This window comes from Sciurus carolinensis, chromosome 1, assembly GCF_902686445.1.
Source record: "Sciurus carolinensis chromosome 1, mSciCar1.2, whole genome shotgun sequence".
Classification (NCBI taxonomy): Eukaryota; Metazoa; Chordata; class Mammalia; order Rodentia; family Sciuridae; genus Sciurus; species Sciurus carolinensis.
Genome location: NC_062213.1, coordinates 170,963,125 through 170,990,990, shown reverse-complemented (window position 1 = coordinate 170,990,990; position 27,866 = coordinate 170,963,125). Strand labels below are relative to the sequence as shown.

The following is a 27,866-nucleotide window of genomic DNA, read 5'->3' as shown; positions in this document are numbered from 1 at the left end:
GGATTGAACCCAAGGGCACTGTGTTACTGAGATACATCCCTAGACCTTTTTATTTTTTATTTTGAGGTAGGCTCTCACTAAGTTGCCCAGGATGGCTTCCAAATTGGGATCCTACTGCCTCAGCCTTCTGCACTGCTGGGATCATAGGCATGCCCACCCCACAGGGCCTGGTTGACACTCTCTTGGCAAGTATCCTTAAGTGTGGGAATGGCTTTTTTACCTCTAATGTTCTCAGCACATGTGCATGCACACACACAGACATGCAGTCTCTCAGTCACAAAGGTATGTTTGTCTAATTAGTTCAATGACATATAAAAATAGTAGCATATTGATTGTCTTGTAGTGTCAGATATATGTGGTTTAAAAATTAATGTATGAATATGAAAATGATACCACATTTTCCTGTGTCTGACAGTAAAATGACTATAAATTTAAAAATTCACAAATATTTGTTAGTTAAAATCCACTTCTATCCCACCATTAGGTATAACTATAATGCACCAATAAAAAATGTGAAAAGGAAAACAATACACTTCTAGTTATATCAAAATGGAAAGACTGCTAAATCCTGTCCCTAAAACACAAATACAAACAAGGCAAAACTGACATATCAAGTCACTGGTGCTTTGAAAACTGACCAAAGCTATACAACAGTCTCAAAATTATTATGCTTGAAAAACTGCTGAACTTTAGGCAATAAGAATGGGAAACTGTTCCATTCTGACCTGTACTTCTCCAAATTCCCTGAGCTTGGAGAGTACAGGGTTCTATTAGGGCAGGGCAGGCTGGGAGGAAAAGCTGCTTCCCTGCCAAGAGAAAAGAACTCACTCACTCAATTTGCAGAGGTGGTCAGTGTTCATACCCAGCAGCATTATCTGTGGAAATGCTCATCATAGGATAAAAGAATGAAGAGAAGTCATGGTCATATAGTTAGGGCAAGAACATTTCTGGCTGAGACTGGGTGAAGGGTCAGCAGAGACCAGAGAAAGTCCAAACTACTAGACTTGTGACCCAACTTGAGGCTGCACATATACATACAGAAAACACACCAGGAAAGGGAAAATAAAAGTCAGGGAAGATTGAAAAGCTGCCTAAATTTTGAATATGTTCCTCTATCCACACACAGATTCACTGGCAGAGGAAGGACCCTTTACTGACTGAAGTGAGTATAACCTCAACTCTATCATAGCTGACCATTAACTCATAATAGATTGACTGCCTGCGAATCCAGGCTTGAAATAGGAAACACAAAACAAAACTGAATAAAATCCAACAATAAGAAAACAAGTCAATTAAAAAATGAGTCAAAGACCTTAACAGGTACCTTTTTAGACAAGATATACAGATGGGAAATAAGCACATGAAAAGATGTTCCATATCTCATATGTCATCAGGAAAATGTAAATTAAAACAAGGAGGGGCTAGGGATATAGCACAGTGGGTAGAGTGAAGGCCCTGGGTTCAATCCCCAGAACTGCAAAAAAAAAAAAAAAAAAAAACCAAGGAGATACCACTGTTTGCCTTGTGGTATGCCCCAAAACCAGAACAATGACATACCAAATGCTGACAAGAAGATACAGCAACAGGAATACAAAATGGTATAGCCACTTTGGAACAGTTTGGCAGTTTCTTACAAAACTAAATATACTCTTACCATATAATCCTGAAGCCATATTCAATGGTATTTACCCAAATGAGTTGAAATGTATATCCACAGGAAAACTAGCATGTATATAGCTGCTGTTTTAGTCAGCTTTTTTGCTACTGTGACTAAAAGAATCTAACAGGCACAATTATAGGGGAGGAAAAGTTTATTTAAGGGCTCATGGTTTCAGAGATCCTAGTCCATAGAAGGCTGGCTCCATTCCTCAGGGCTCAAGGTGAGGCTGAACATCATGGCAGAAGAATGTGGCAGAGAGAAGCAGCTCACATCAACAGGAAGCAGAGAGAATCTCCACTCAAAAGATACAAATATATACCCAAAATCACACCCCAATTCCCACCTCCTCCAGTCACACCCTGAGTGGTTACCACTTAGTTAATACCTATCAGGGGATTAAATAACAAATTGGATTAAGACTCTCACAATCCAATCATTTCTCCTCTGAACCTTCTTTCACTGTCCCACAGTGGGCTTTGGGGGGATACCTCATATCCAAACCATAACAGCAGCTTTCTCTCTAACCCCCTAAATTTGGAAGAAATTAAGATGTCCTTCAGAAGGGGGATAAATAAACCTCCAGAAGGTGGGTAAATAAATCAAGACTGTGGAATATTACTTAGAGGTAAGGGAAATGAGCAATGAAGCCATACATAGATACGGAAGAAATTTAAATATATATTATTAACTAAAATAAACCAATTTTTAAAAGGCTGTACAAATTTTAACCATATGACATTCTGGAAAAGACAAAACTAAGGAAATATTTAAAAAAAAAAAAAAAAAGTGGCCACCAGGGAATGGGGGAAGACAAGGGGGTAAACAGGCAGAGCACAGAGTACTTTTATGGGCAATGAAACTAGATGGCATATATTAAGACAGTGGATGCATGCCATTATAAATTTGTCTAAACCTATAGAATGTACAATAAGAATAAACCCCAATGTTAATGGTGCATGATGTGTCAACCTAGGCTCATCACCTGTAACAAATGCACCACTCGGGTGGGGGATGTTGACAATGGGGAAGACTGTGCATGTGTAAGGGCTGTGAACCTAAAAACACTCTGAAGAAAATAATACATTAAAAAAAAAAAGAGCAGAGGCATAGAGAAAATGCTGTCTATTCACAGGTAAAGATTAGTCTTTTCAACAAATAGTGCTAGAACAATTGGATATTCATATGCAAATAAATGAACATAGACTTTGACCTCATGTGTATACAAAAATATTCAAATGGATTACAGATTTAAGTGTAAGCTACGACTATAAATGTTTGGGAGAAAAATGAGAAAATCTTCACTCTAGCAAAGTAATTAAATACAATGTTGAAAGCATGATCCATAAGAGAAAATATTGATAAACTAAACTTTAAAATTAAAATCTTTAAAAGACATGGTTAAGAGAATGAATTAAAAGGCAGGAATAGATTGGGGATATATTTGCAAAGCAAATATATGGCAAAGGAGTTGCATCTAGAATATATAAAAAACTCTCAAAACTCAATTATAAGAAAACAAATAACCCAGTTTTGTAAAAAATGGGCTAAAGATTTGAATTGATATTTCACTAAATAATATTTTGAAAGGCAAATAAGATGATTTTTTATGAATGTTTTTGATGATTTTTAATTTACATTGATTTATGAATGGCACATTAGAAGATGATCAACATAATAAGTCATTAGGGCAACATGAATTAAAATCACAATGAGTTACCACCACACACACACACATTGAAATGGCTATAATAAAAATTAGAAAATTCTAAGTGTTGACGATCATCTGCAACCCTCCTCATTGTTGATAACAATGTAAAATGTCACAACTAGTGACATTCTGATATTTTTTAAAAGTCATACATAAACTTATTATGACTCAATGACTCTACTTTTAAAAATATACACCCAAAATGTAATAATTGTATGTACCCTCAAAGCTAGGTACATTAATGTTCACAGCAGCATTACTCATAATTGCCTCTTAGTGGAACCAAACCAAATGTCTATAAACTGGAGACTGGTTGAAAAATATGGTATATTCTCTCAGTGAACTACTTTTCAGCACTATAATGAATAAACTACTGATATATGCTATGACATGTATGAACCTCAAAAATACAGTGCTACATGAAAGATGCAAGATATAAAATACAATAGCAGTATATAATTCCATTTATATTAAATGTTCAGAATTAGAAAATCAAATGTTCAGAAAGCAGAACATAGTTACCTAGGACTGGGAATAGAAATGGAGATTATCAAGAAAACTTTCTGGGGTGATTGAAATATTCTAATACCAGTTGTGGAGATAATTGCAGAACTCTATACATTTGCTAAAAATAATAAAATTGTACTCTTACAAGTGTAATTATACCTCAATAAGGCTATTAAAACAATAACAACAAAAAGATCTTTCCCTTGATATTTTTATATTAAAAATTACATCATAAATTTTAGCAAATCGCATACAAATATATATTAAAAAGATAGTGCAACACGATCAAGTGGGTTTTATCCCAGGGATGCAAGGTTGGTTCAACATTCGGAAATCAATAAATGTCATTCACCATATCAACAGACTTAAAATTAAGAATCACATGATTATTTCAATAGATGCAGAAAAAGCATTCGATAAAATACAGCATCCCTTCATGCTCAAAACACTAGAAAAAATTGGGGTAGTGGGAACATTCCTTAACATTATAAAGACCATCTACACTAAGCCCATGGCCAATATCATTCTAAATGGTGAAAAACTGAAAGTGTTCCCCCTAAAAACTGGAACAAGGCAGGGATGTCCTCTTTCACTGCTTCTATTCAACATCGTCCTTGAGACTCTAGCCAGAGCAATTAGACAAACCAAAGAAATTAAAGAGATACGAATTGGAAAAGAAGAACTCAAACTATCCCTGTTCACTGATGACATGATTATATATTTAGAGGAACCTGGAAATTCCACCAGAAAACTTTTAGAACTCATAAGTGAATTCAGTAAAGTAGCAGGTTACAAGATCAATGCTCATAAATCCAATGCATTTTTATACATAAGTGATGAATCTTCAGAAAGAGAAATTAGGAAAACTACCCCATTCACAATAGCATCGAAAAAAATAAAATACTTGGGAATCAATCTCACAAAAGAGGTGAAAGACCTCTACAATGAGAATTACAGAACACTAAAGAAAGAAATTAAAGAAAACCTTAGAAGATGGAAAGATCTCCCATGTTCCTGGATAGGCAGAATTAATATGGTCAAAATGGCCATACTACCTAACGTGCTATACAGATTCAATGCAATTCCAATTAAAATCCCAATGATGTACCTTGCAGAAATAGAGCAAGCAATTATGAAATTCATCTGGAAGAATAAAAAACCTAGAATAGCTAAAGCAATCCTCAGTAGCAAGAGCAAAGCAGGGGGTATTGCAATACCAGATCTTCAACTCTACTACAAAGCAGTAGTAACAAAAACGGCATGGTATTGGTACCAAAATAGACAGGTAGATCAATGGTACAGAATAGAGGACATGGACACAAACCCAAATAAATACAATTTTCTCATACTAGACAAAGGTGCCAAAAAAATGCAATGGAGAAAAGATAGCCTCTTCAACAAATGGTGCTGGGAAAACTGGAAAACCAGAATGAAATTAAACCGCTATCTCTCACCCTACACAAAACTCAACTCAAAATGGATCAAGGACCTCGGAATCAGACCAGAGACCCTGCATCTTATAGAAGAAAAAGTAGGTCCAAATCTTCAACTTATTGGCCTAGGATCAGACTTCCTTAACAGGACTCCCATAGCACAAGAAATAAAAGCAAGAATCAACAACTGGGATAGATTCAAACTAAAAAGCTTTCTCTCAGCAAAGGAAACTATCAGCAATGTGAAGAGAGAGCCTACAGAGTGGGAGAATATCTTTGCCAACCATACTTCAGATAGAGCGCTAATTTCCAGAATCTATAAAGAACTCAAAAAACTCTACACCAAGAATACAAATAATCCAATCAACAAATGGGATAAGGAAATGAACAGACACTTCACAGAAGAAGATGTACAAGCAATCAACAGATATATGAAAAAATGTTCAACATGCCTAGTAATAAGGGAAATGCAAATCAAAACTACCCTAAGATTTCATCTCACCCCAATTAGAATGACCATTATCAAGAACACAAGCAACAATAGGTGTTGGCGAGGATGTGGTGAAAAAGGAACACTCATACATTGCTGGTGGGGTTGCAAATTAGTGCAGCCACTCTGGAAAGCAGTGTGGAGATTCCTCAGAAAGCTTGGAATGGAACCACCATTTGACCCAGCTATCCCACTCTTTGGCCTCTACCCAAAGGACTTAAAATCAGCATACTACAGAGATACAGCCGCATCAATGTTCATTGCTGCTTAGTTCACCATAGCCAGATTGTGGAACCAAACTAGATGCCCTTCAGTTGATGAATGGATAAAGAAACTGTGGCATATATATACAATGGAATATTACTCCGCAATGAAGAATGATAAAATTATGGCATTTGCAGGCAAATGGATGAAATTGGAGAATATCATGCTAAGTGAGATAAGCCAATCTCAAAAACCTAAAGGACGAATGATCTCACTGATAAGCGGATGAGGACATATAATGGGGGGTGGGAGGAGTTAGCATTAGGTTTAGGGTTAGGTTTAGGGTTAGGGATAAGGAGTGTGGTAAGAATAAAGGAAAGAAGGACTGTATAGAGGGAAAAGAGGTGTGGGAGGGGTGGGGGAGAAGGGAAAAAAATAATGAATCAAACATCATTGCCCTATGTAAACATATGATTACACAAATGGTATGCCTTGACTCCATGTACAAATAGAGATACAACATGTATCCCATTTGTATACAATAATAATTAAAAAAAAATTACATCATAGTTTCAGTGCATATTCAAAGGAGATTTGGTGGGATTAGAAGGGGCTACTTACAAGTAACAAAATAAAATACCATTTTTGATGATATACTTAATACTAATGGCAGCTATGACCATTGTGATTAATGGTTTCAGCACTAAAAATTCATATCTTGCTTCTTGCCTGCTCTCCCTCAGATCTGCATTTCGGCAAGTTTAGCCTTCCCAGTTGTAATTATCTTTCCTATAAATTGGAATAAGGATTAACTAATTATAGTCGTGCCTTCAGACATAAACCATATTGAAAGTCCAGGTAATTGAGCATTGTCCAGAAAGACTTAACATCTCTCATATCTGTTTTGAGTTCCAGAACAAGCGAATTGAACCAACCCACAGAACTATTTCAGGTGCACCTTGAACATTCATTCAATTTACTTTTCTAAAGATAGAAAGGGTGAATCTCTTTCTCAAAAGTATATTGGATTTCCATGTGCTCATCAAAGGGTCAGGACACAGTGTTAGAAGCCAGGAGTTTGAATCTTGGCCCTGATGTGAACTAGTCAGGTGAACTTAGCAAAGTGACTTATCTTTTTGACTTTATTTACTCACTTGGACAGTTTTTCCTACTCAATAAAACTACAGTGAGAAAAAATAGAATAGTCTATACACAGTAACAGAGCTGATATCTGCATGTTGAATCTAAATAAGGGCCACATCCAAAGTGACAATCAGGGCTTTCCAAGAGTTTAGTACCAATCCTTAAGTCTATCAAATCTTCCAGGGTTCCTCGATTTGAATGCCATATTTCTATCAAACCAGACTTATGAGCAACTACTACCACACAATGTCTCTGACTTCTTTTGCTTTCTGGAGCTTTGCTCTTACTCTGTAATTTAGTAATCCTACTCATCTTTCAAGATTCAGATTAAAACTCATCTTCCCCATGATGTTTATTCTGAACATTAACTCTTTAAACATTTCATGAAATCCTTAATTATTCACTTTAAAAAATATTATAGCTATTTGAGTAGATCTTATTTCCTCTGGTACAGAATATATTTTTGGAAATATATCAAGACTTTATAACTTTGTTATACATCTGTACAGTACCTCTCACAGGGTCTAAAGACAAAAGTTCAAACTATTTTTTCTATCTGAAGAACTCCATAAAAAATAATTTGAGGACCTTGATTCAGTCCAATACAGGTTGAAAAAAAAATTGTCCCCAGAAGGGGGCAAAACATTCAAGGTCATACAAGTAGTTTCATGTTAGAGCTGGAAGCAGAATTCAAGCTTTCAGGGACAAAAACTTCAAGCTGTCCCTCAGTATCAATTTTTTTCCATAGCTATAGGAACACCAATTTTTAGGAGAGACATGGTCACTCAAAGTAAGAATTTCTTATCCTTCTTTTACTTAAATGTGGATATCAGTTCTGTTAAGTGACAGCACCACAAAACTGCTTATTTTCCCCCCTCTTCCTTCCTCCTGATACCTAGAACCTGGATGCCATGATAGAATTCCATATTGAATCAAGAGAATGATAACTAAATCCCAGAGATGACAGAGAAGAAAGCTGAAAGAACCTGATTTCCTGAGGCTTTCAAGGAGCAGACCAACTATATTAGTCATGAACTGCTTACATCCAGACTTTTATACTGAAAAGAAATGGTTTAGTGGCTATTATTTCAGATATCTATTAATTTGTATATTTTTAATAGAAGTTTAACTTATATTATTATTCCTCTTATCAACTTTTTGTTGCTTTCAGCTCTTCACATTGCCTCCAGACAAAACTTAATTTATTCTTTCATTAATTCAATTATTCACTCAATAACCATTTGATGTACACATTAGAACTATTCAGGAGGAGATCTGGGTGGAAGCAAAAGTGAAATATACAGAGTCTGTTCTTAAAAGCCATGAGTGTTGAATTAACTCATTGTCTTAAATCATATATTAATTCATATATTTGGTAAATATTCATCTCAGAATTTCTCTGATAGTCCCATCTCAAATAATGTCACTGTCTCTATTTATATATTGTTGGTTAGACTTAGTGTGTCTAATATGTTGTATTTGCCTCCTCTAAGCCTACTCTCTGTCCTTCTCCACACTTTCCTTTGCCCTAGAATGTTGATCTGTATGGGCTACATCAATGAACTTTCCTAACTTCTGGCTTCTGATTGGGTTGAACAATAGGTACCCCTAAGAGGAGATCAAAGAGAGGAAAGAAAACAAGAACTATGAACATTCAAGTGGCAAAACATTTTGGTCAATGACAGACCACATTTATGCTCATGGCCCTAAAAGATTGTATTGCTTAGTTATGTCACAGTCATCTCAGTTTGTATAAGTACACTTTATGATGTGCACACGATGACAAAATTACCTAAGAATGCAGTTTTCAAAACATATCCCCATGGTCAAGCAATGCATGATTATGAGAACTAAAAAAAAATTCTCAGCTTCCTCCCTATGGAACCATCTCAGGTTAACTGTATTTTTTAACTAAAGCTCACTGTTCCTCCCAGGGTGGTCTACTAAGTGACTCTGTACAACTGGGTTCTGGTAACCATTTCTTCCTTTCATACTTTTTGGCCTATTATTAGCTGTAGGAAGCTTCACTAGATCTTATGATTTCCCTACACACTGCCTATGCATTGCAAACAGATCATTTAGTAAACTTCCCTCAAATTACCCTAATTTGAGATTACCATCTGTTTCTTGCTAGCATGCTGACTGATAAACCATGTGTCCCAATTTTTAGTTCAAAACATAAAGGTACCAGATACAAATGGCATTTACCAGAGGCCCCATTAGGAAGAAGGTTGGTGTAGAGTACAGATATTTAGCAAAATCTTAGTGCACAGAGAATCCAGAATAGAATATAATCATGATCAAATTTGATTTGCAGGTACCTAAGCTAAAAACATGCCTTCTTTCTTATGTGTTTTGGGGTATCCTGGATTTATTTTGAAATGGGATTCACTTCTAGATGGAACCCACAGTTACTAGGAAAAGTCCATTTATTCTACAAACATATACCAAAATCCCTAGTATAGTAGTATCTTCTGCCTATTCCACCACTATCCTTACTTAGAACTTTTAGAGACTGCTCCATATGCCATTTCAGGGGCCTTTTACACACCTTTTAGAGAGTGATACTTAAAATCAAATTATCACCTACTTATTCTCTATTATCAACAAAAGTGTTGCTGAAAATAAAGAGTAAAACCGATTAAATCAATGAAAAAGAACAACTTCCGATTCTAGTCTGGGCAGGAAAGAGAGAGGGGAAAATACAGGAAGATGTGATAGGCAAACAAATGCATGCCCCCCACCCCCAAGGTGTCCAAGTCCTAATTCCCAGAACCTGTGAATATGTTACTTGACATAAGAAAAGGTACTGTGTAGATATGATTAGATTAAAGATCCTGAAATGAGATGATCCTGGATTTTTGTGAACCCAGTATAATCATAGGAATTCTTTTATGTGAAAGAGGGAGGCATGACCATTTTTCTCATATCTTATTCTGCTACTTACTGGTGTAGCAATGAAAATCAATAAAATAATAATAATACAACTATATATAATAATAATAAAACTATAAAAATAGTATTCAAAACATTAATTATATTATTACATATGTAACTATTAAGTAATAATCATTAGATTATTAATATTTAACTATATTATTACTTAATATAATTAAATTATTGAAGCTTTCAGAACATAATGTCTACAACGTACTAGTACTCATTATTTTAATTACTTAAAAACCCATTGCCAATTCCCAACCCCAAGGATGCCTGTTTCTAAAATAGGCATCCCAGACCTGGCACTGGCCTTACCACGCTCTGGCCCAGCTGCTCCCGAAAGAAGTAATCCATGTTTCTCTTTTGCAGGCTATCAAGGTAATGCTGGAAGCGAGTGTATGTATATGGGTAGCAGTAAGCAAACTGATAAATATCTTCTTCTCGGTCAAAACAGAATGCGAAGGACATCACATAATTCTTTCTATGATCTGGGCAGCGATAGTAATAAACATTTTTGGGTGGCAGCCTTTGCCTAAAAAATACAAAGAAAGAAATTTGGGCATATCAAATAGTAGTTTAAGCTTCAAAAGGTAACAAACAGGAATGAATGTCTAGGAGAAAAACTAACGGCAAGAACCCTGGGCAGTCAGGGTGGGAAAATGACAACATAGCCACCAGACCTGAATGTGTTAGTACTGTATTCAAAATATGGATCTACCTTTTTCAGCTGTTTGGAATATGCAAAGTTAAACAAAGATGAACCATTTTCATACAGTTTTTACCCTTATTTTGAGCACTTACTCTATGCCTAAGCATTATGGTAGGGTGTTTTTGTTTTGTTTTGGGGATTGACCAGGTGTGCACTAACACTGAGCTATATCCCCAGATCTTTTTATTTTTTATTTTGAAACAGAGTCTCACTAAGTTGTCCAGGCTGGCTTGGAACTTGTGACCCTCCTGCTGCAGCCTCCCATGTCATTAGGATTATAGGTGTGGTGTGCCACTTCATTCAACTATGCTAGGATCTTGATGTACAACAGTGAACCATTCTGGCAAGGTCTTGGTCTTAATAGAGTATATTTTCTAATAGGGGGTGCAGTGGTAAAATATTAAAAATAAATACACGGAGATCCAAGATGGCGGACTAGAGGGAGGCTGTGTTCCTTGACGCTCCATAACTCTGGTTTTAAGCAGAGGATATATGTTTCTCGATGAGGCAGTTTTTGCTGCTTATCGATCCCCTGCTGTTTACCCCATTTGTCTGCTGTGATGACCTGCAGTCTGCCAGTATATTGACGCCTTTTTTGAGTGCAGATTGCTCACTGTCAGGCATCAATCATCCGCCATTTACCTGGCTCTCGCCTGTCCATCGCCTGCCAACTATTGCCTATCCATCACCCAACTCAGGAGGTTCACCGACTGATTGTCCGACAACAGTCAGCAAACTGATCACCGACCGACAGTGGAGCACCAGCTGCCTGCTGTTGCCTGGAAGTTCACTGTTACAGTACCTGCAGGTTTGATTACATGTGGCTGCCGCCATTTTGAGACAACAGTCAGGCCCCGTAGGACCCCTGGCAGGACTGACTGAGCCCCATCTCCAGCATCCCTCAGACTGACCAATCACTCCATGCCTCAGGGGCCCTCAAATCGACTGACTGCACACTGCCACCAGGACACCCAGACCAACTGACTAAGCCCTATCACCAGGACCCCAGACTGACTGATTGTACCCAGCATCCAGGATCCCACAACCACACCAAACACACTGGACCTCCAGGACCCCTGCCTGACCAACCGCATCCCACATCCAGGACCACCAGCTGACCACGTCAACCCCTGAGCTGCAGCTCCCCATTTGCCATCACATTTCGAAGCCAGAGCAGCCATCTTGGATAATCCTGGAAGCCTTAGTTCTGATCATTGGGTGGGGCAAAATGCATACTGAGACACCTGCTGGAGGCTTGAAGCTCATTGTCAGGTACCTCTCATGCATCAGGCTACTGAACACTGGGAGGTTTCATTAGATTATGACTGTTACACTGTAGATTTTCTTTTTTCTCCTTTTTAAAAAAAATTAAATTTTTATTTCTTTACTTTTCTTGCTCTCTTTTCCTTTTGTTTACCTGTTCCCTCAGAGTCTCTTTCTCCCTTTTTTGCATGCTAATATCCAATTTCTTTTGATTACACTCTCACCCTTTCTATTTTCTAGAACTTCTGTATATTCTTTTCTTATCCCATTAACAGCCACATTCTACATCCCTCTGCATCTTCTTTGTCCTCCATTAGAAACTGCAGACCTTATTGCAAATGTGTTTGTTTTACTGAAGATAATATTTGAACCCATTCTGTTTACTATGACAATTTTGTTATTGTCCCCATAGGGGCTAAGTGGTCTAGGATTGCATAGTGTCTGAATTGGGCACTGCTAATATTGATCTCCCCTTAAAAAAAGGGTTTTGGAAACCTATAGGGCCACTATAAGCCTATAGGGGGAAATCTGCAATACCCCAGATCTGCACTGCTAGAGGGGAAGATTCATGAACAACATGAAAAAACAAGGGAAGAAAATGATCCAAACAAATCTAGATTCTATATTAATAGAATCCAATGACAGTATGTTAGAAGAAATGTCAGAAAAGGATTTAAGATTATACATGATTAAGATGATTCATGAAGCAAAGGATGAGATAAGAGAGCAAATGCAGGCAATGAATGATAATACCAATAAGCTGACAGAGCACCTGCAGGAAGCAAAAGATCATTTCAACAAAGAGATAGAGATTCTAAAAAAAAAACCAAACAGAAATCCTTGAAATGAAGGAAACAATAAACCAAATAAAAAACTCAATGGAAAGCATCACCAAAAGACAGACCACTTGGAAGACAGAACCTCAGACAATGAAGACAAAATATTTAATCTTGAAAATAAAGTTTCCCAAACAGAGAAGATGGTAAGAAATCATGAACAGAATCTCCAAGAATTATGGGACATCATGAAAAGAGCAAATATAAGGATTATTGGGATTGAGGAAGGCACAGAGATATAAACCAAAAGAATGAACAACCTATTCAATGAAATAATATCAGAAAATTTCCCAAACCTGAAGAATGAAATGGAAATACAAATACAAGAGGCTTACAGAACACCAAATGCACAAAATCACAACAGATCCACACCAAGGCACATTATAATGAAAATGCCTAACATTCAAAATAAAGATAGGATTTTGAAGGCCGCGAGAGAAAAGCATCAGATCACATATAGGGGGAGACCAAAACGGATAGCAGCCGACTTCTCAACCCAGACTCTAAAAGCTAGAAGGACCTGGAAAAACATATTTCAAGCTCTGAAAGAACATGGTTGCCAACCAAGAATCCTATACTCAGAAAAACTAACCTTCAGATTTGAAGATGAAATAAAATCCTTCCATGATAAACAAAAGTTAAAAGAATTTACAAATGGAAAGCCTGCACTGCAGAGTGTTCTCAACAAAATATTCCATGAGAAGGAAATGAAAAACAACAATGTAGGTCAGCAAAGGGAGGAACTACCTTAGAGAAAAACCACTCAAAGGAGAAACCAAGTGAACTTAAAAAACTAAAAATAAGCCAAATGACTGGGAATACAAATCATATCTCAATAATAACCCTGAACGTTAATGGCCTAAACTCATCAATCAAAAGACACAGACTGGCAGAATGACTTAAAAAGAAAGACCCAACAATATGCTGCCTGCAAGAGACTCAATCATAGAAAAAGACATCCACAGACTAAAGGTGAAAGGATGGGAAAAAACCTATCACGCACATGGACTCAGTAAAAAAGCGGGGGTTTCCATCCTTATATCAGATAAACTGGACTTCAAACCAAAGTTAGTCAGAAGGGATAAAGAAGGACATTTCATACTGCTTAAGGGAACCATAAATCAGGAAGAAATAACGATAGTAAATATTTATGCCCCAAACAATAGTGCATCCCTGTACATCAAATAAATCCATCTCAATTTCAGGAATCACATAGACCACAACACAATAATTCTGGGTGACTTTAACACACTGCTGTCACCACTAGATAGATCTTCCAAACAAAATCCAACCAAAGAAACCATAGAACTCAATAACACAATCAATAACCTAGACTTAATAGACATATATAGAATATTCCATCCACCAATGAGCAGATTCACATTCTTCTTAGCAGCACAAGGAACCTTCTTGAAAATAGACCATGTGTTATGCCACAAAGCAGCCCTTAGGAAATGCAAAAAAATAGAGATACTGTCTTGTGTTCTATCAGATCATAATGGACTGAGAATAGAAATCAATGACAAAATAAAAAACAGAAATTACTCCAACACCTGGAGACTAAATAATATGCTATTGAATGAAACATGAATAAGAGAAAACATCAGGGAGGAGATAAAAAAATTCTTAGAGATCAATGAGAATGAAGATACAACATATCAAAATCTCTGGGACACTATGAAAGCGGTACTAAGAGGAAAATTCATTGCATGGAGTGCATTCCAGAAAAGAATGAAAAGTCAACACTTAAATGACCTAACATTACAGCCCAAAGTCCTAGAAAAAGAAGAACAGAATAACAGAAAAAGTAGTAGAAGACAGGAAATAATTAAAATCAGAGCTGAAATCAACGAAATTGAAATGAAAGAAACAATTCAAAAAATTGACAAAACAAAAAGTTGGTTCTTTGAGAAAGTAAACAAAATAGACAAACCCTTAGCCACACTAACAAAGAGAAGGAGAGAGAAGACTCAAATTACTAAAATACATGATGCAAAAGGAAATATCACAACAGAAACCACTGAGATACAGAACATAATGAGAAGCTACTTCAAAAATCTGTATTCCAACAAAATAGAAACTACCGAAGACATTGACAAATTTCTAGAGACATATACTCCTCCCAAACTGAACCAGGAGGACATACACAATATAAACACATCAATATCAAACAATGAAACAGAAAAAGCCATTAAAAATCTACCATCCAAGAAAAGCCCAGGACCAGACGGATTCTCAGCCAAGTTCTGCAAGACCTTCAAAGAAGAACTCATTCCAATACTTCTCAAAGTATTCCAGGAAGTAGAAAAGGAGGGTACCCTATCAAACTCATTCTATGAAGCTAATATCACCCTCATACCCAAGCCAGGAAAAGACACATCAAGGAAAGAAAATTTTAGACAAATATCCTTGATGAATATAGATGCAAATATCCTTAACCAACATATTGGCAAACCGTATCCATAAACATATTAAGAAAATTGTGCACCACAATCAAGTGGGGTTCATCCCTGGAATGCAAAGATGTTTCAACATTTGTAAATCTCAAAATGTAATCCATCATGTCAATAGACTTAAGGATAAGAATCATATGGTTATTTCAATTGACGCAGAAAAAGCGTTCGACAAAATACAACACCCCTTCATGCTCAAAACACTAGAAAAAATAGGGATAGTAGGAATATACCTGAACATTGTAAAGGCTATTTATGCTAAGCCCATGGCCAACATCATTCTTAATGGAAAAAACTGAAACTGTTCCCCTTAAAAACAAGAACAAGACAGGGATGCCCTCTTTCACCACTTCTATTCAACATTGTCCTCGAAACTCTAGCCAGAGCAATTAGGCAGACCAAAGAAATTAAAGGGGTACGAATAGGAAAAGAGTAACTTAAGCTGTCAATATTTGCAGATGACATGATTCTATATTTAGAGGATCCAAAAACCTCCTCCACAATACTTCTAGACCTCATCAATGAATTCAGCAAAATAGCAGGCTATAAAATCAACACGCATAAATCTAAAGCATTTTTATATGCAAGCAACGAAACAGCTGAGAGGGAAATGAGGAAAACAACTGCATTTGCAATAGCCTCAAAAAAAAAATAAAATACTTGGGCATCAATCTCACAAAAGAGGTAAAAGATCTCTATAATGAAAACTACAAAACATTGAAGAAAGAAATTGAGGAATACCTTAGAAGATGGAAAGATCTCCCATGTTCTTGGATAGGCAGAATTAATATGGTCAAAATGGCCATACTACCAAAAATGCTATACAAATTCAATGCAATTCCAATTAAAATCCCAATGACGTACCTTACAGAAATAGAGCAAGCAATTATGAAATTCATCTGGAAGAATAAGAAACCCAGAATAGCTAAAGCAATCCTTAGCAGGAAGAATGAAACACGGGGTATTGCAATACCAGAACTTCAACTATACTACAAAGCAATAGTAACAAAAACAGCATGGTATTGGCACCAAAATAGACAGGTAGATCAATGGTACAGAATAGAGGACATGGACACAAACCCAAATAAATACAATTTTCTCATACTAGACAAAGGTGCCAAAAAAATGCAATGGAGAAAAGATAGCCTCTTCAACAAATGGTGCTGGGAAAACTGGAAAACCATATGCAACAGAATGAAATTAAACTGCTATCTCTCATCCTGCACAAAAATCAACTCACAATGGATTGAGGACCTTGAAATCAGACCAGAGACCCTGAATCTTATAGAAGAAAAAGTAGGTCCAAATCTTCAACATGTTGGCTTAGGATCAGACTTCCTTAACAGGACTCCCATAGCACTAGAAATAAAAGCAAGAATCAACAACTGGGATAGATTCAAACTAAATAGCTATCTCTCATCAAAGGAAACTATCAGCAATGTGAAGAGAGAGCCTACAGAGTGGGAGAATATCTTTTCCACTCATACTTCAGATAGAGCACTAATTTCCAGAATATATAAAGAACTCAAAAAACTCTACACCAAGAATACAAATAATCCAGTCAACAAATGGGCTAAGGAAATGAACATATACTTCACTGAAGAAGATCTACGAGCAATCAACAAACATATGAAAAAATGTTCAACATCTTTAGTAATAAGAGAAATGCAAATCAAAACTACACTAAGATTCCATCTCACTCCAATTATAAGGTGATTATCAAGAATACAAGCAACAATAGGTGTTGGAGAGGATGTGGGGAAAAAGGTACATTCATACATTGCTGGTGGGGCTGCAAATTATTGCAGCCACTCTGGAAAGCAGTGTGGAGATTCCTCAGAAAACCTGGAATGGACTTACAATTTGACCCAGCTATCCCACTCCTCGCCCTATACCCAAAGGACTTCAAAACAGCATACTACAGAGATACAGTCACATCAATGTTCATAGCTGCTCAATTCACAATAGCCAGACTGTGGAACCAACCTAGATGCCCTTCAATTGATGAATGGATAAAGAAACTGTGGTATATATATACAATGGAATATTACTCAGCTATAAAGAATAATAAAATTATGGCATTTGCAGGCAAATGGATGAAATTGGAGAATATCATGCTAAGTGAGGTAAGCCAATCTCAAAAATCTAAAAGACGAATGATCTCACTGATAAGCAGATGATGACACATAATGGGGAGTGGGAGGGGGGCAAGAATGGAGGAAGGAGGGACTGTATAGAGGGAAAAGAGAGGTGGGAGGGGTGGGGGGGATTGAAAAAATAACAGAATGAATCAAACATCATTACCCTATGTAAATGCATGATTATGCAAATGGTATGCTGTTACTCCATGTAGAAACAAAAACAACATGTATCCCATTTATTTACAATAAAAATAAATTTAAAAATAAAAAATAAAAAAATTTTAAAAAATAAATAAATAAATAAATACACAATATAGTTACAGAGTCCAAAATTTCCTTGTGCTGAAATAAAGAATGTGATATTAAAGAGACATTATTTTGTTTTCTTTTTTGTTTTTTTTTTTTTCCTTTTTATAACAAGACTATTTCAGAGCTTTTAAAATAAACTAATATATGTTCTGAATATTGAAGGATGGAAAAAGAATATTCAACATTTCCCCAAATCATTACTGTTGTTTTTCTACAGAACATTCCATAAGTCTAATTTTTCACAGGGCACTTTGGGCAATACGACTTTAAAATATGCTGGGTGTGCAATTTTGCTAGACCCTCATACTCATTCTCTAGTAAGGAACACTGAGATACACAAGTGAGAAAAGAGAAAATGTTCGAATCATTGTTCCCATAGCTTCTTTGTATCCACCCACTTTCCAGACTTACTGAACTTCTTATGCTTTGTGACCATAAGATGATATCTGTCCCACCTCAAAACTGTGCCTTTTCCATGATCCTACATGGGCAACTCCAGGCCAGCTCAGCTTACACATTTTGTAGGAACTCTTGCTTTCTTTTAATTGCTTGATAAGTCTTATTTCTCTAGATTGGTTTGGAAGTTTCTTATGGACAGGATGCTTCAGAGAAATGCTGGCACTGTGAGTGAAGGAGTAAGTGGCAGTAAGGAGCCACTTGCAGTGGCTTAGTATTTCATTGAGAAGACAAGGGTACAGGAGCATAAGGAAAGTGGGAGGAGGAGAGTATAGGCGATAAGGTCAAGAATAGCAAGAATGGTTCTGCTTCCAGATATAGCAGCCTGGAGAAATATGCTAAGTGATAGATATAAGAAATTTATAACATGCTAATGATTTTTATAGAATCTTTTATCTTGGTGTCTTTCTGAGGCTGCTTAAATAGCCAGGGTGGGAAGTGAGGTTATGGGATTTGTGGAAGAACAGAGATTACATAGCATGGATGTTTGTCCATATATTTTATTATATTAGATTTAAATATTCTAATATTTTACTATTTTAGAAAAAAGTGGCTGAACTGGTGGACCATTGAGTATAAGATGAGCAAGAACCTGGAAGTGTTGAGGAAGAAGACAGAATGGTAGATACTCACCATAAGTTAAAAAGAAATATATAGGGCTTTTCCTATAAACCTCAGTGGCAGCACCAAAGGTTGTCTAAGGTTGTGCTTAGGTCCACCAATATAGTTCATTTAGCCCTTACCCACCCCAAGTCACTGAGAATAAAAATATAAATAGCAATCTCCTTATAAAGCAAACATAGCTTTAAGGCAAATCCCCAAAGCTCTCCTCCTAACTAGATAGCTACTCCATATCTTCCTATTTTGAAATTCAAGGGCTACCAATGAAAAAATAGAGAAACAATGGCCTATAAAGTCCTTGGGGAGTGAGAAGGACAGTCGCCCGCTCCTGGTTCTCTTACATGTGGAATGCAGAAGAATAGGTACTTCCTGAGAGGGCAATAGGAGAAATAATGTCCTTCAAGAAAGTCAGGACTTACCTGGTTATTCAGTAAATGTTTAAGTATTGTGTACCATGCATAGTGTGGTTAAGACAAAGGATTAAAGAAGTGGAGCACGAAAAGAGTGAGATTATTAACCATGGAGCTGAATTGCAGAGGACAAAGTGAAAAGCAGAAATTTGGGGAGAAGAAAGAAAGTAATGAAAAGTCAAAAGTAGAGAGAACAATAGACCAGGGCAGGGAAAGAATACAGAGAAAATATGGTGCTCTACATTTGCAGTGTGGTTGAAGATGCAAGAAGTGAGGCTGGTAGAGAAAGCTCAGCTAAGGGCTTCAGATTTGTATTTATGAAAATTCCAATGAAAGTGGCCTTAAGGTCTCCAACAGGTCTGTGATAGTCACTTCAGCTCCTGACCCAGAGATCTTAGTCTAAGTCTCCTGAAGCCCAGGGTGAGCATATTTCCCTACACAGGTTGTTTCTACAATCATAAAGACTCTCAGGTTATGACACTGCAGTCAATTCTTAATTTATCAGAATATCCAATCAGGGCCCATGCTTTAAATTCAATCATTCTAGTTTTCTCCTCTTCTAGCCAAATTCAACAACTGGATTCAGAGCCTGCTGTCTCCAATGAATTTGATTATGCACTATCAGAAGAATTTATTTACAGCTTGCAGCTGTCCCAGCTCCTCTCCTGGGTGGGTTGGAATGCCTAATCTGATTAGCAGACAGGGTAGAGGTACTGGGCCCTGGGGTAATCACTCAGGGAAGCCGAGATGCTACTCAAGGCTTAAATTTTTCAGACTCTGCCAAGGATACACACAGAAATCCATTTGAGAAGGGCTCAGCAGGCAAAATTTAATGCAAAAAAAAAAAAAAAAAAGAAAAAAGAAAAAAGAAAAAAAGAAAAGGAGGGTTGGGATTATGGAGGACAAACTTCTCTCTCATTTGGAATGCACTTCTGGTTTTTATCTTTTTTTTATTATGTTCTCATTATATCTCAGGCATTGTATTAAGTGTTTTATATTCGTTATCATTTAATCCTCACAATAACCTTATGAGCTGGGGGTTATTAATATCCCCTTTACACAGACAAGAAAATCAAAACTCATAAAGGTAAAAGTTCCCTGAGGTTACAAGGTTAGTGAGCAGCAGAGCCTCATTCTGGTTCAAAAGTCTGTGTTCATAATTCCTATGGCATTTTGTCCCCCTCCTTCTCCTTTTGCCACTCAACTCAGAACCTTGCTTTCTACTTCTGAAAAATCTAGTTAGTCTCTTACTGAAAACCCTTAAAACAATTGTATTTCCTCTCATTTCAGTTTGGCCCAAAAGACTCCCTGTGATCTCCCTGTGATTCAGGCATTAGCACCCATCTCTCCCATTTTGAACCCTATTCTTTATTCATATTGAGCTACTCACAACTCCCTAACACAGTTATGGTCCATGTCTCCACATCTTTATGCGTGATCTTTCCTCCCTGAGACTGCCTCCCCCACCATCTTGCCTATTTAGTGAATTCCTACCACAGGTGCAGCTTATGGTCAATTTATATATATTAAAGATGAACTAATTTATATGTTTTAAAATATTATATATTTTACAAATGAAAGTAAAAGTGAAGTAATTAATCGATCAATAAAAGAATATATAAATAAATACATATCATTTAATATACCTCCCTCTAAAACCTTCCTCAACTCTCCAGTCTTCATTAATTTTTTTCTACTTTGAAAAATAACATAAGAAAATAATTTTATCACTTGGTCTCTTAAGAATAAGCTACAAAATTAAACGGCTACTTGAATATTTCTTCAGGGAATGTAGGCTTCTTGACAGTAGGAATTGTGTCTTTCTTGTCTTTCCTTTGATGGCACAGAGTTCTCCAACAACACTTGTTTATATTTTAAAAAGGGATGAAAAGAAGAGTTATCCCAGATCAATGGTAGCCATCACAGAAGCAGATCTGAGCTCAGTATAAGTAGGGGCACTTCGATATTCTGCTGAAGAGAAAGTAGAGGGGGCTAGCCTTATGGGAAAATAGCCTTATGGAAAGTTTTAAGGGATTTCATAATGAAAATTCCTGTATTTGATTTTAGACCAGTCAAGGCAACTTCTGATTTCATTTAACACAGAGTTGAAGATAACCCAAAGGAAAATTATAACAATAGTTATAATAATTATTATAATACTATTACCTAAGTATATTCTAGGCCATTCTAAGTACTTTATAATGCATTAACTTCTTTAATCCTCACAAAAGTCCTCCAAAATTTTTCGTATTTCCCAAAAATATGAGAGTAAAGGTAGAGCCAAGAACTCTTCTTAAGAGAAGAAGGATGTCCATGAATCCAGAAGACCTCAGAGAGAAAATGGTCCAACAGCTGATCCTGCCAGAGACCCAGGAAGATTCCAAGCCCTCATGTGTATGTTCAAGATTCAGAATAAAGGCTGGTCTATCTCTTGGAACAGTCTATCTCTTGGGTGCACCCTGTTAATGGAAAAGAACATCCACTTGTGTGAGGGGAAGGGTCTATAACTGTCATTCTCAGATTCATTTATGCATGCCGAAATGTGTGTGAGCACATTCATATACATGTTTATGTACTCAGCACGTTTGCAAACACACTCTGTGTACCTCTGTATTATAGCCTTTACCCATTGTATCAATCCTATTATATGCCTCTCTTCACTGTTAGAATGAACTCTCTTTGAGAACTGGAATCACACAGTGTTCATCTCTGGTACTCCAGGACCTCTACAGAGTCCTGCATAGAAGAGGTGGTCAAAAATGTAAATGAACTGGATAAATGAATGTATTTGAGAGGAAACAATTTCAACCACAGTAATATATGTCAAGAGTTTTCTCTACATAAAACTTTGAATCATGCCCTAAATATATGATATTCTCAAACTCCTCCTGGTCTTTTAAAATGTGTTTCTTTTGTCTATAATTTCCCTTTCCATACTTTTCTACATAGTGTATCCCTATGTAGAGAAGTAAGGTCCACCTCAAATAATATTTCCTCTTCAAAATCTTCCTCAGCAATTCCAGGATGTACTAGTGGTTACAAATCCTAATTGTAGACACTGTCTCATTTTTTATTCATCTTAAAATCCACAGCACTTGGTACAATGCTTGACCTAAAAAAAAAGCCCAAAAATGTTTATTGAATGCATGAGTGAATTTATGATTTAAAAATGAATAAATGATTCCTTTCCCACTTACCATCCTCTCTGCCTTCTCCCCAAAATCATCAGCTGAATTCTCAAAGCATCACTTTAGAGGTTACTAGAACACAGGAAGAAGAGAAGCCCAGGACCTAAGGGAATATAGAAACCTCTCTAAAACAACATTCTTTAGTTCTTCTCAGGATCACTGAAATATAGAAGTCCTAATTTCTTCTTTAACCTAGCAGAAAACATGGTTGCAAATAGATAAATTCTAACTCCAGGATCTTCCTTGATAGCAAAAACAAATTTTCTCTTCAAATTAGTGGCAAGGGAAACATCAAAGAATCAGTCTTTTCAGGTTGTAAATCTTAAAGGAGATATGTACAACAAGGGCATTACAAAATCACTCAGATACTGCCAAAGAGAGTAACATGTATTAAGTACCTCTAGTATGCCACTAGTGTACTACCTGTTTGATGTACACTGCCATCTAACAGGTAAGTACATATCCTTCCCACCACACTTAGACTGGGCTACCTGAAATTCATAAAACAGTTGTGGTTACACAGTCTCCTGATTCTCCTACTTTATTTATCTAGGGGCAGGAAGCAAACTGTCATACAGTTTCCCAGGTACATTTGAAATTGAGATGAAATTTCATTCTTCTTCCCTTCATGAAGGCAGCTGAGTCGCTCATTTGTTGTGCAGACCAACACATGGCCTTTCATCTATATTTGGCTGGAATAATCAAGACCATCACCTGGCTTGCCCTGATGGCCCCCTCCTTTCTCCTCTCTGGTGTCTGACACAGACAGACTCCAGGCACAGATGTCCATATGGTAAGTCTACTCTCCCTAGGCAAACAGGACCTGCTCCTAATTCCAATCCTATCTTCCCCCAAATGATTATAATAGTGTTCCTGTCACCAGCACATCTATTCTTATCTCCCTCCACACTTTGTCACAGTTAATCTCTTGGTGAGTCACAGGGAAGGGGAGAAAGAAAGTGAGGGAGTACTCAGAGGCAATACATTTTACACCCTGGTTTCTAATCATATTATCATCTTATCAGGGACTAATGGACACTAGGGGTGGGAGGAGAGAGATAATGCTACATATTGCCAGCCAAGTTTTTGATAACAAAAAGATACTGCTCGCTTCTTAAATTAACCTTTTGTCCTACACACTGTATTGTTTATTTTTCAGTTTATTTTATATGTAAGATTTTTTTGTTGTTGTTGTTAGTGCTTTCTGGAGAATGACACCCACACACTGTGGCAGCAGCTGCTTCTATTAATTCCAAGCCATTAAAAAAATTAAAATAAAAGTCAATTACTTGGGTTGGTTTAGGGCTGGGGAATGGCTGAGATTGATTATTCCACCTGGTCATGGATAGCAACAATATTCCGACCTTTGGGTGGCTGGTGGCAGAATGCCAATGAGCCAGAAACTCCAGAAACAGGTAGCCTGTATAAGCAGAGGCTCTCAGTCAGGTATTCTATCTTCTCCAATCCACATTCCTGAGCGGTAAGAAGACGACACTGAACAGGATCTAGGAGTTGGATTCTAGTCTAAGCTCATGTTGTACACTTATCCTCTCTGTGCCTGTGTATAAAATGTTGTTACTACCAAATATTCTGTTATTCATCTTCAGGTTGTTGTGAAACACTTAGGTGAAAAGTACTGTGCTTTCAAAATGTAATTTGCCAGGAAGGGAATGATATATGTAACAGTGGCAGAATGGCTACTTTGGGCTGGGGTAGCAGTTCATAGTTGCAATAGTTTGGGTTTGCACTGAAGTTTTATACCCAGAAATTTTGACATCATATTACAAGTGGAATAATATGAACAGTTCAGGCTGCAAACATACAAGATTGGAATCTCCTTATGGTCATCTTGAATGGAATTTAAATGAATATTTTGAATAGATGAATAGGTAAATGAAGCAAAGGTGAATTTTGAATGAACAGACATAACTGTGTTCAATTCTGACTCTGGATACCTTTTAGAAACATAGTCATCACACAGTAGAAAGATATGGGCTTGGGCTCTAATCCATGTCGATAACTCATTAGTCATGTAACCTTGGGCCTATGTTTTCTCATCTACAAAGTGAAAGTAGTATATAGCTCATGTATTTGTTGTGAAGATTGGAGATTTGGTATCTGGCACACTGTAGGCGCTCAGGAAATCGTAACCATGATTATCATCATGCTGTATGTCATGGATAGCTGCCATCATACTTTCTCTTGATCCAGAGCAATGAATTCCAAGTTAGCACTAGTATGCTTAGGCATGAAATGGGTAGAGCAGGTAAGGATAGGGCACCAAAGAACACATGACAAGTGAAGGGGGTAATTTAAACAGGTTTATGAATGAAAATCAGTGATGACTCTATTTCCTCTTCCTGGTTCTTCTCAGCTGCAATGAACTCAATATCCCCTTTTCAAGGTATAGGCTTTGATAAAAATAAGTGTGTTCAGATATAGGAGGGAATTATCTCCTTCAGGTCCAAATGATAGTAGAAGTATTCACAGGTCTTACCCTGGCTGGTAGCTTGTACCAGTGTACCAATTGTGCCAGTCCATGCTACAACCTTCTAGATGTAGTGAACCTTAAGGTCACAAGATGGTGGGATTAACAGTAAACCATAAAATTAAATGTTAGGTGAATGTGAAATGTGTTTGGGAAATAGAGACTAAGCAGCCCTGCTCATAGATAAGTCTGAATGTCCTTGACGTATTTATTGTAGGGTATAAATCTAAAATTATGTAATTTTTGGTTTGATTACATTATTAAAATCATTTGCTACCTTTCATCAGCAATGAACTAAATACCACATAAGTTCAGGTTTTACAAATTTAACTATTATGTTTCCATTTCCCATGAAATACATTGATGAAAATATAACTTGAATCAAACGTTTGTCAGTATTTATGTTCCACTGCAGGGGGTGTCCTGGTAACATTACCACATAAAAACCAGAAGTCACAAATCTGCTGAAGAAACATAAACATCTTTCAGAATAGTTAACAGTTTTTTTTTTTTTTTAAATTAAACTTTAAAATCTGACTTTCTCTCTTTTTTTTTTGGAAGGACTGTACAGAGGGAAAAGAGGGTTGGGAGGAGTGGGAGGGGTAGGGAGGAAGGGAAAAAAATAACAGAATGAATCAAACAACATTACCCTATGTAAATTTATGATTACACAAATGGTATGCCTTTACTCCATGTACAAACAGAGAAACAGTTATTTTTTTAAGAAATATGACTAAATACTATAATTTACACATGTAAAAGCAGAAATATGGAAGAAAAAGGTTGAAATTATTCTAGAATAGTTATGTACTCTAAATGACAAGCTATGTTTCAGCATTTTTATGTATTATCTGATATTTCAAATAGAAACTAGTTTAACTGAATTCCAATGGAATTCAATTGTTTTCCTCCATGGAATAAAATTAAAACTTCTAAAAATTCATTTTACTGAAGGTCAAACACTTTCTTAGAGGTAATGATACAGCTAATTTGGTAAAAATAATTTCAACATTAAAGATAAAATTATTTCTTCTTAGGATAAGATGAATAGAAACTTTGTTGAAAGCAATGCGTATGTCACATCTACAAACCTATGGAGCAGAAATATATTTTAAACTCATTTGAGATGTCCACATTGTTCATAATTGCATCTTAAAAACCTTCTATTTTCTATCCTCAAAATGTAAATCATCATTATTAAAATGTATACATAGAAACTGAAATATACAATTTTCATATAAAGTTAGCATTAATGACCCCACCCCCAAATGGATTATTAAAGTTTTAAATAGGCAAAAATTCTCTCTTTATTGTCTGCATTATTTGAATATCAGAAGTTTTGAGCCTTTAAACTACTTTGTTAATGTTGATTTTGCATTTTTTTTAACTGTTGCTCTTACTGAGACCTCTAAATTTTAGTTGCATTTTGTTCAAAATCAATAGGAAATCTTAAACCAAACATTCAATAAGAAAGCACTAAAGTGCCTCAGCTTTTAAAGCTTTTATCAAATTGCAATTATTGAAAACAAAGCTTATAAACAAGAGGATAGCATTTGCATTTACAAATGCAAAGGAGTAACTGAAAAATTAAATGATAAAAGCACAATTGGAGTAGAAGATTTAATTTTGAAATTTAGTGATTATTCATTGGGATACCTCAGTTTATGAGGAAAATTATTTGAGAGAGTTCCTATTTTCAATGGATACTTCCATGTTATAAAGAAGTAGAATGAAATCGAAGTCTTCAGTTTCATAGCATTTGCATTTGGTGAATCAAGAAAAGGTTCTTTATTTGATAAATTATATTTAATAAAAATATCAAAGAAAATTTATTTGAAGAAATCAAACAGGATAATAACTATGGAAATACTTGGACTGAAATATTTATATATTGCAATCTTAGAAATCTAATACTTGAGAATGTCCTCTACGTAGAAGGATTGGCTCAGTGTACCAGGTGCCTCAGCACCTATAGAGAAAATGTCCTTTTATTTAGGAACAGTATGATCCACAAAGAAGAACCAGTTGAACATGTGATTGATTTCAAACAAACTAATCATAAAATGCAACTCTATGACAATATCATAAAAAACTAAAATAATGAGACCATGTGAGAAAATTTTTTTTCATAAAAATACCACTGATACAGTATTAGATATAAATGCAGCTAAGAACTAATTAAAGCATGTAAATGCATACTAAAAATAATGAATTGGATGGATTTTAAGGAAAAAAACATAATTTAGCATTTTCAAAGTTTGCTTTAATATCCATAAATGTAAACTGCTTCAATATACATGGATATATATCAATTTTATTTTTAGATTGAACTTAATTTTTAAAAATTTATTTTGAAAATAATTGCTAAGTACACTGATGTTAATAAAACCAGTTTAGTTTTTAAAACACCAATACGTCAGAAAACCTAAAAATTTTATAGTTCCCCTGTTAGGGGCGGGCTCTGAGGGCCCCAGAGCTGCACCGTGGCCTGATCTCTAAGATGGTGCCTGGCAGCTTGCCAGACATAGCTGCACTCATATACAAGTTTTAGGAAGTAACTCTGGTTGGCTGTTGTACATGAGGCGATCCTGGTATCTGCCTGGAGACTGTTCCTTGATAGGCTGACTTTCCTGGTAGTCTACTCTCTGATAGGCTGATGTTCTCAATATAAGTCTGAGACTTGTGGAATAAAGCTCTTTTTGGTTCCTGTGATCAAGAAGAGCATACACGTTGTGATTGTCCCCGAGGGCAGTGGGCGATCATAAGTGGTGCCGAAACCCGGGAACTCGAGTTACAAAGAAGGAACCGATCAGGTAAATACAGGGAAAGTAAAGTACAGTCTGGCCAGGTTAAAGTTCACAGGATAAGCGACGAGTTAAAGTTCGCTGGATAAGCGACGAGTTAAAG

At 36.3% G+C, this 27,866-nt stretch overlaps 1 protein-coding gene across 3 annotated transcripts in view; it reads right to left on the bottom strand.

Annotated features, from left to right (window-relative positions):
• The window catches only part of LOC124985227 (BEN domain-containing protein 5), a 1,510,890-nt gene that overhangs the window by 501,843 nt on the left and 981,181 nt on the right, over positions 1-27,866 (bottom strand). For all 3 annotated transcript variants that reach the window (XM_047553797.1, XM_047553787.1, XM_047553806.1), the window contains one exon: positions 10,401-10,617. In XM_047553797.1, the coding sequence (XP_047409753.1) occupies positions 10,401-10,617 (217 nt within the window). The remainder of the gene's footprint in view (positions 1-10,400; positions 10,618-27,866) is intronic.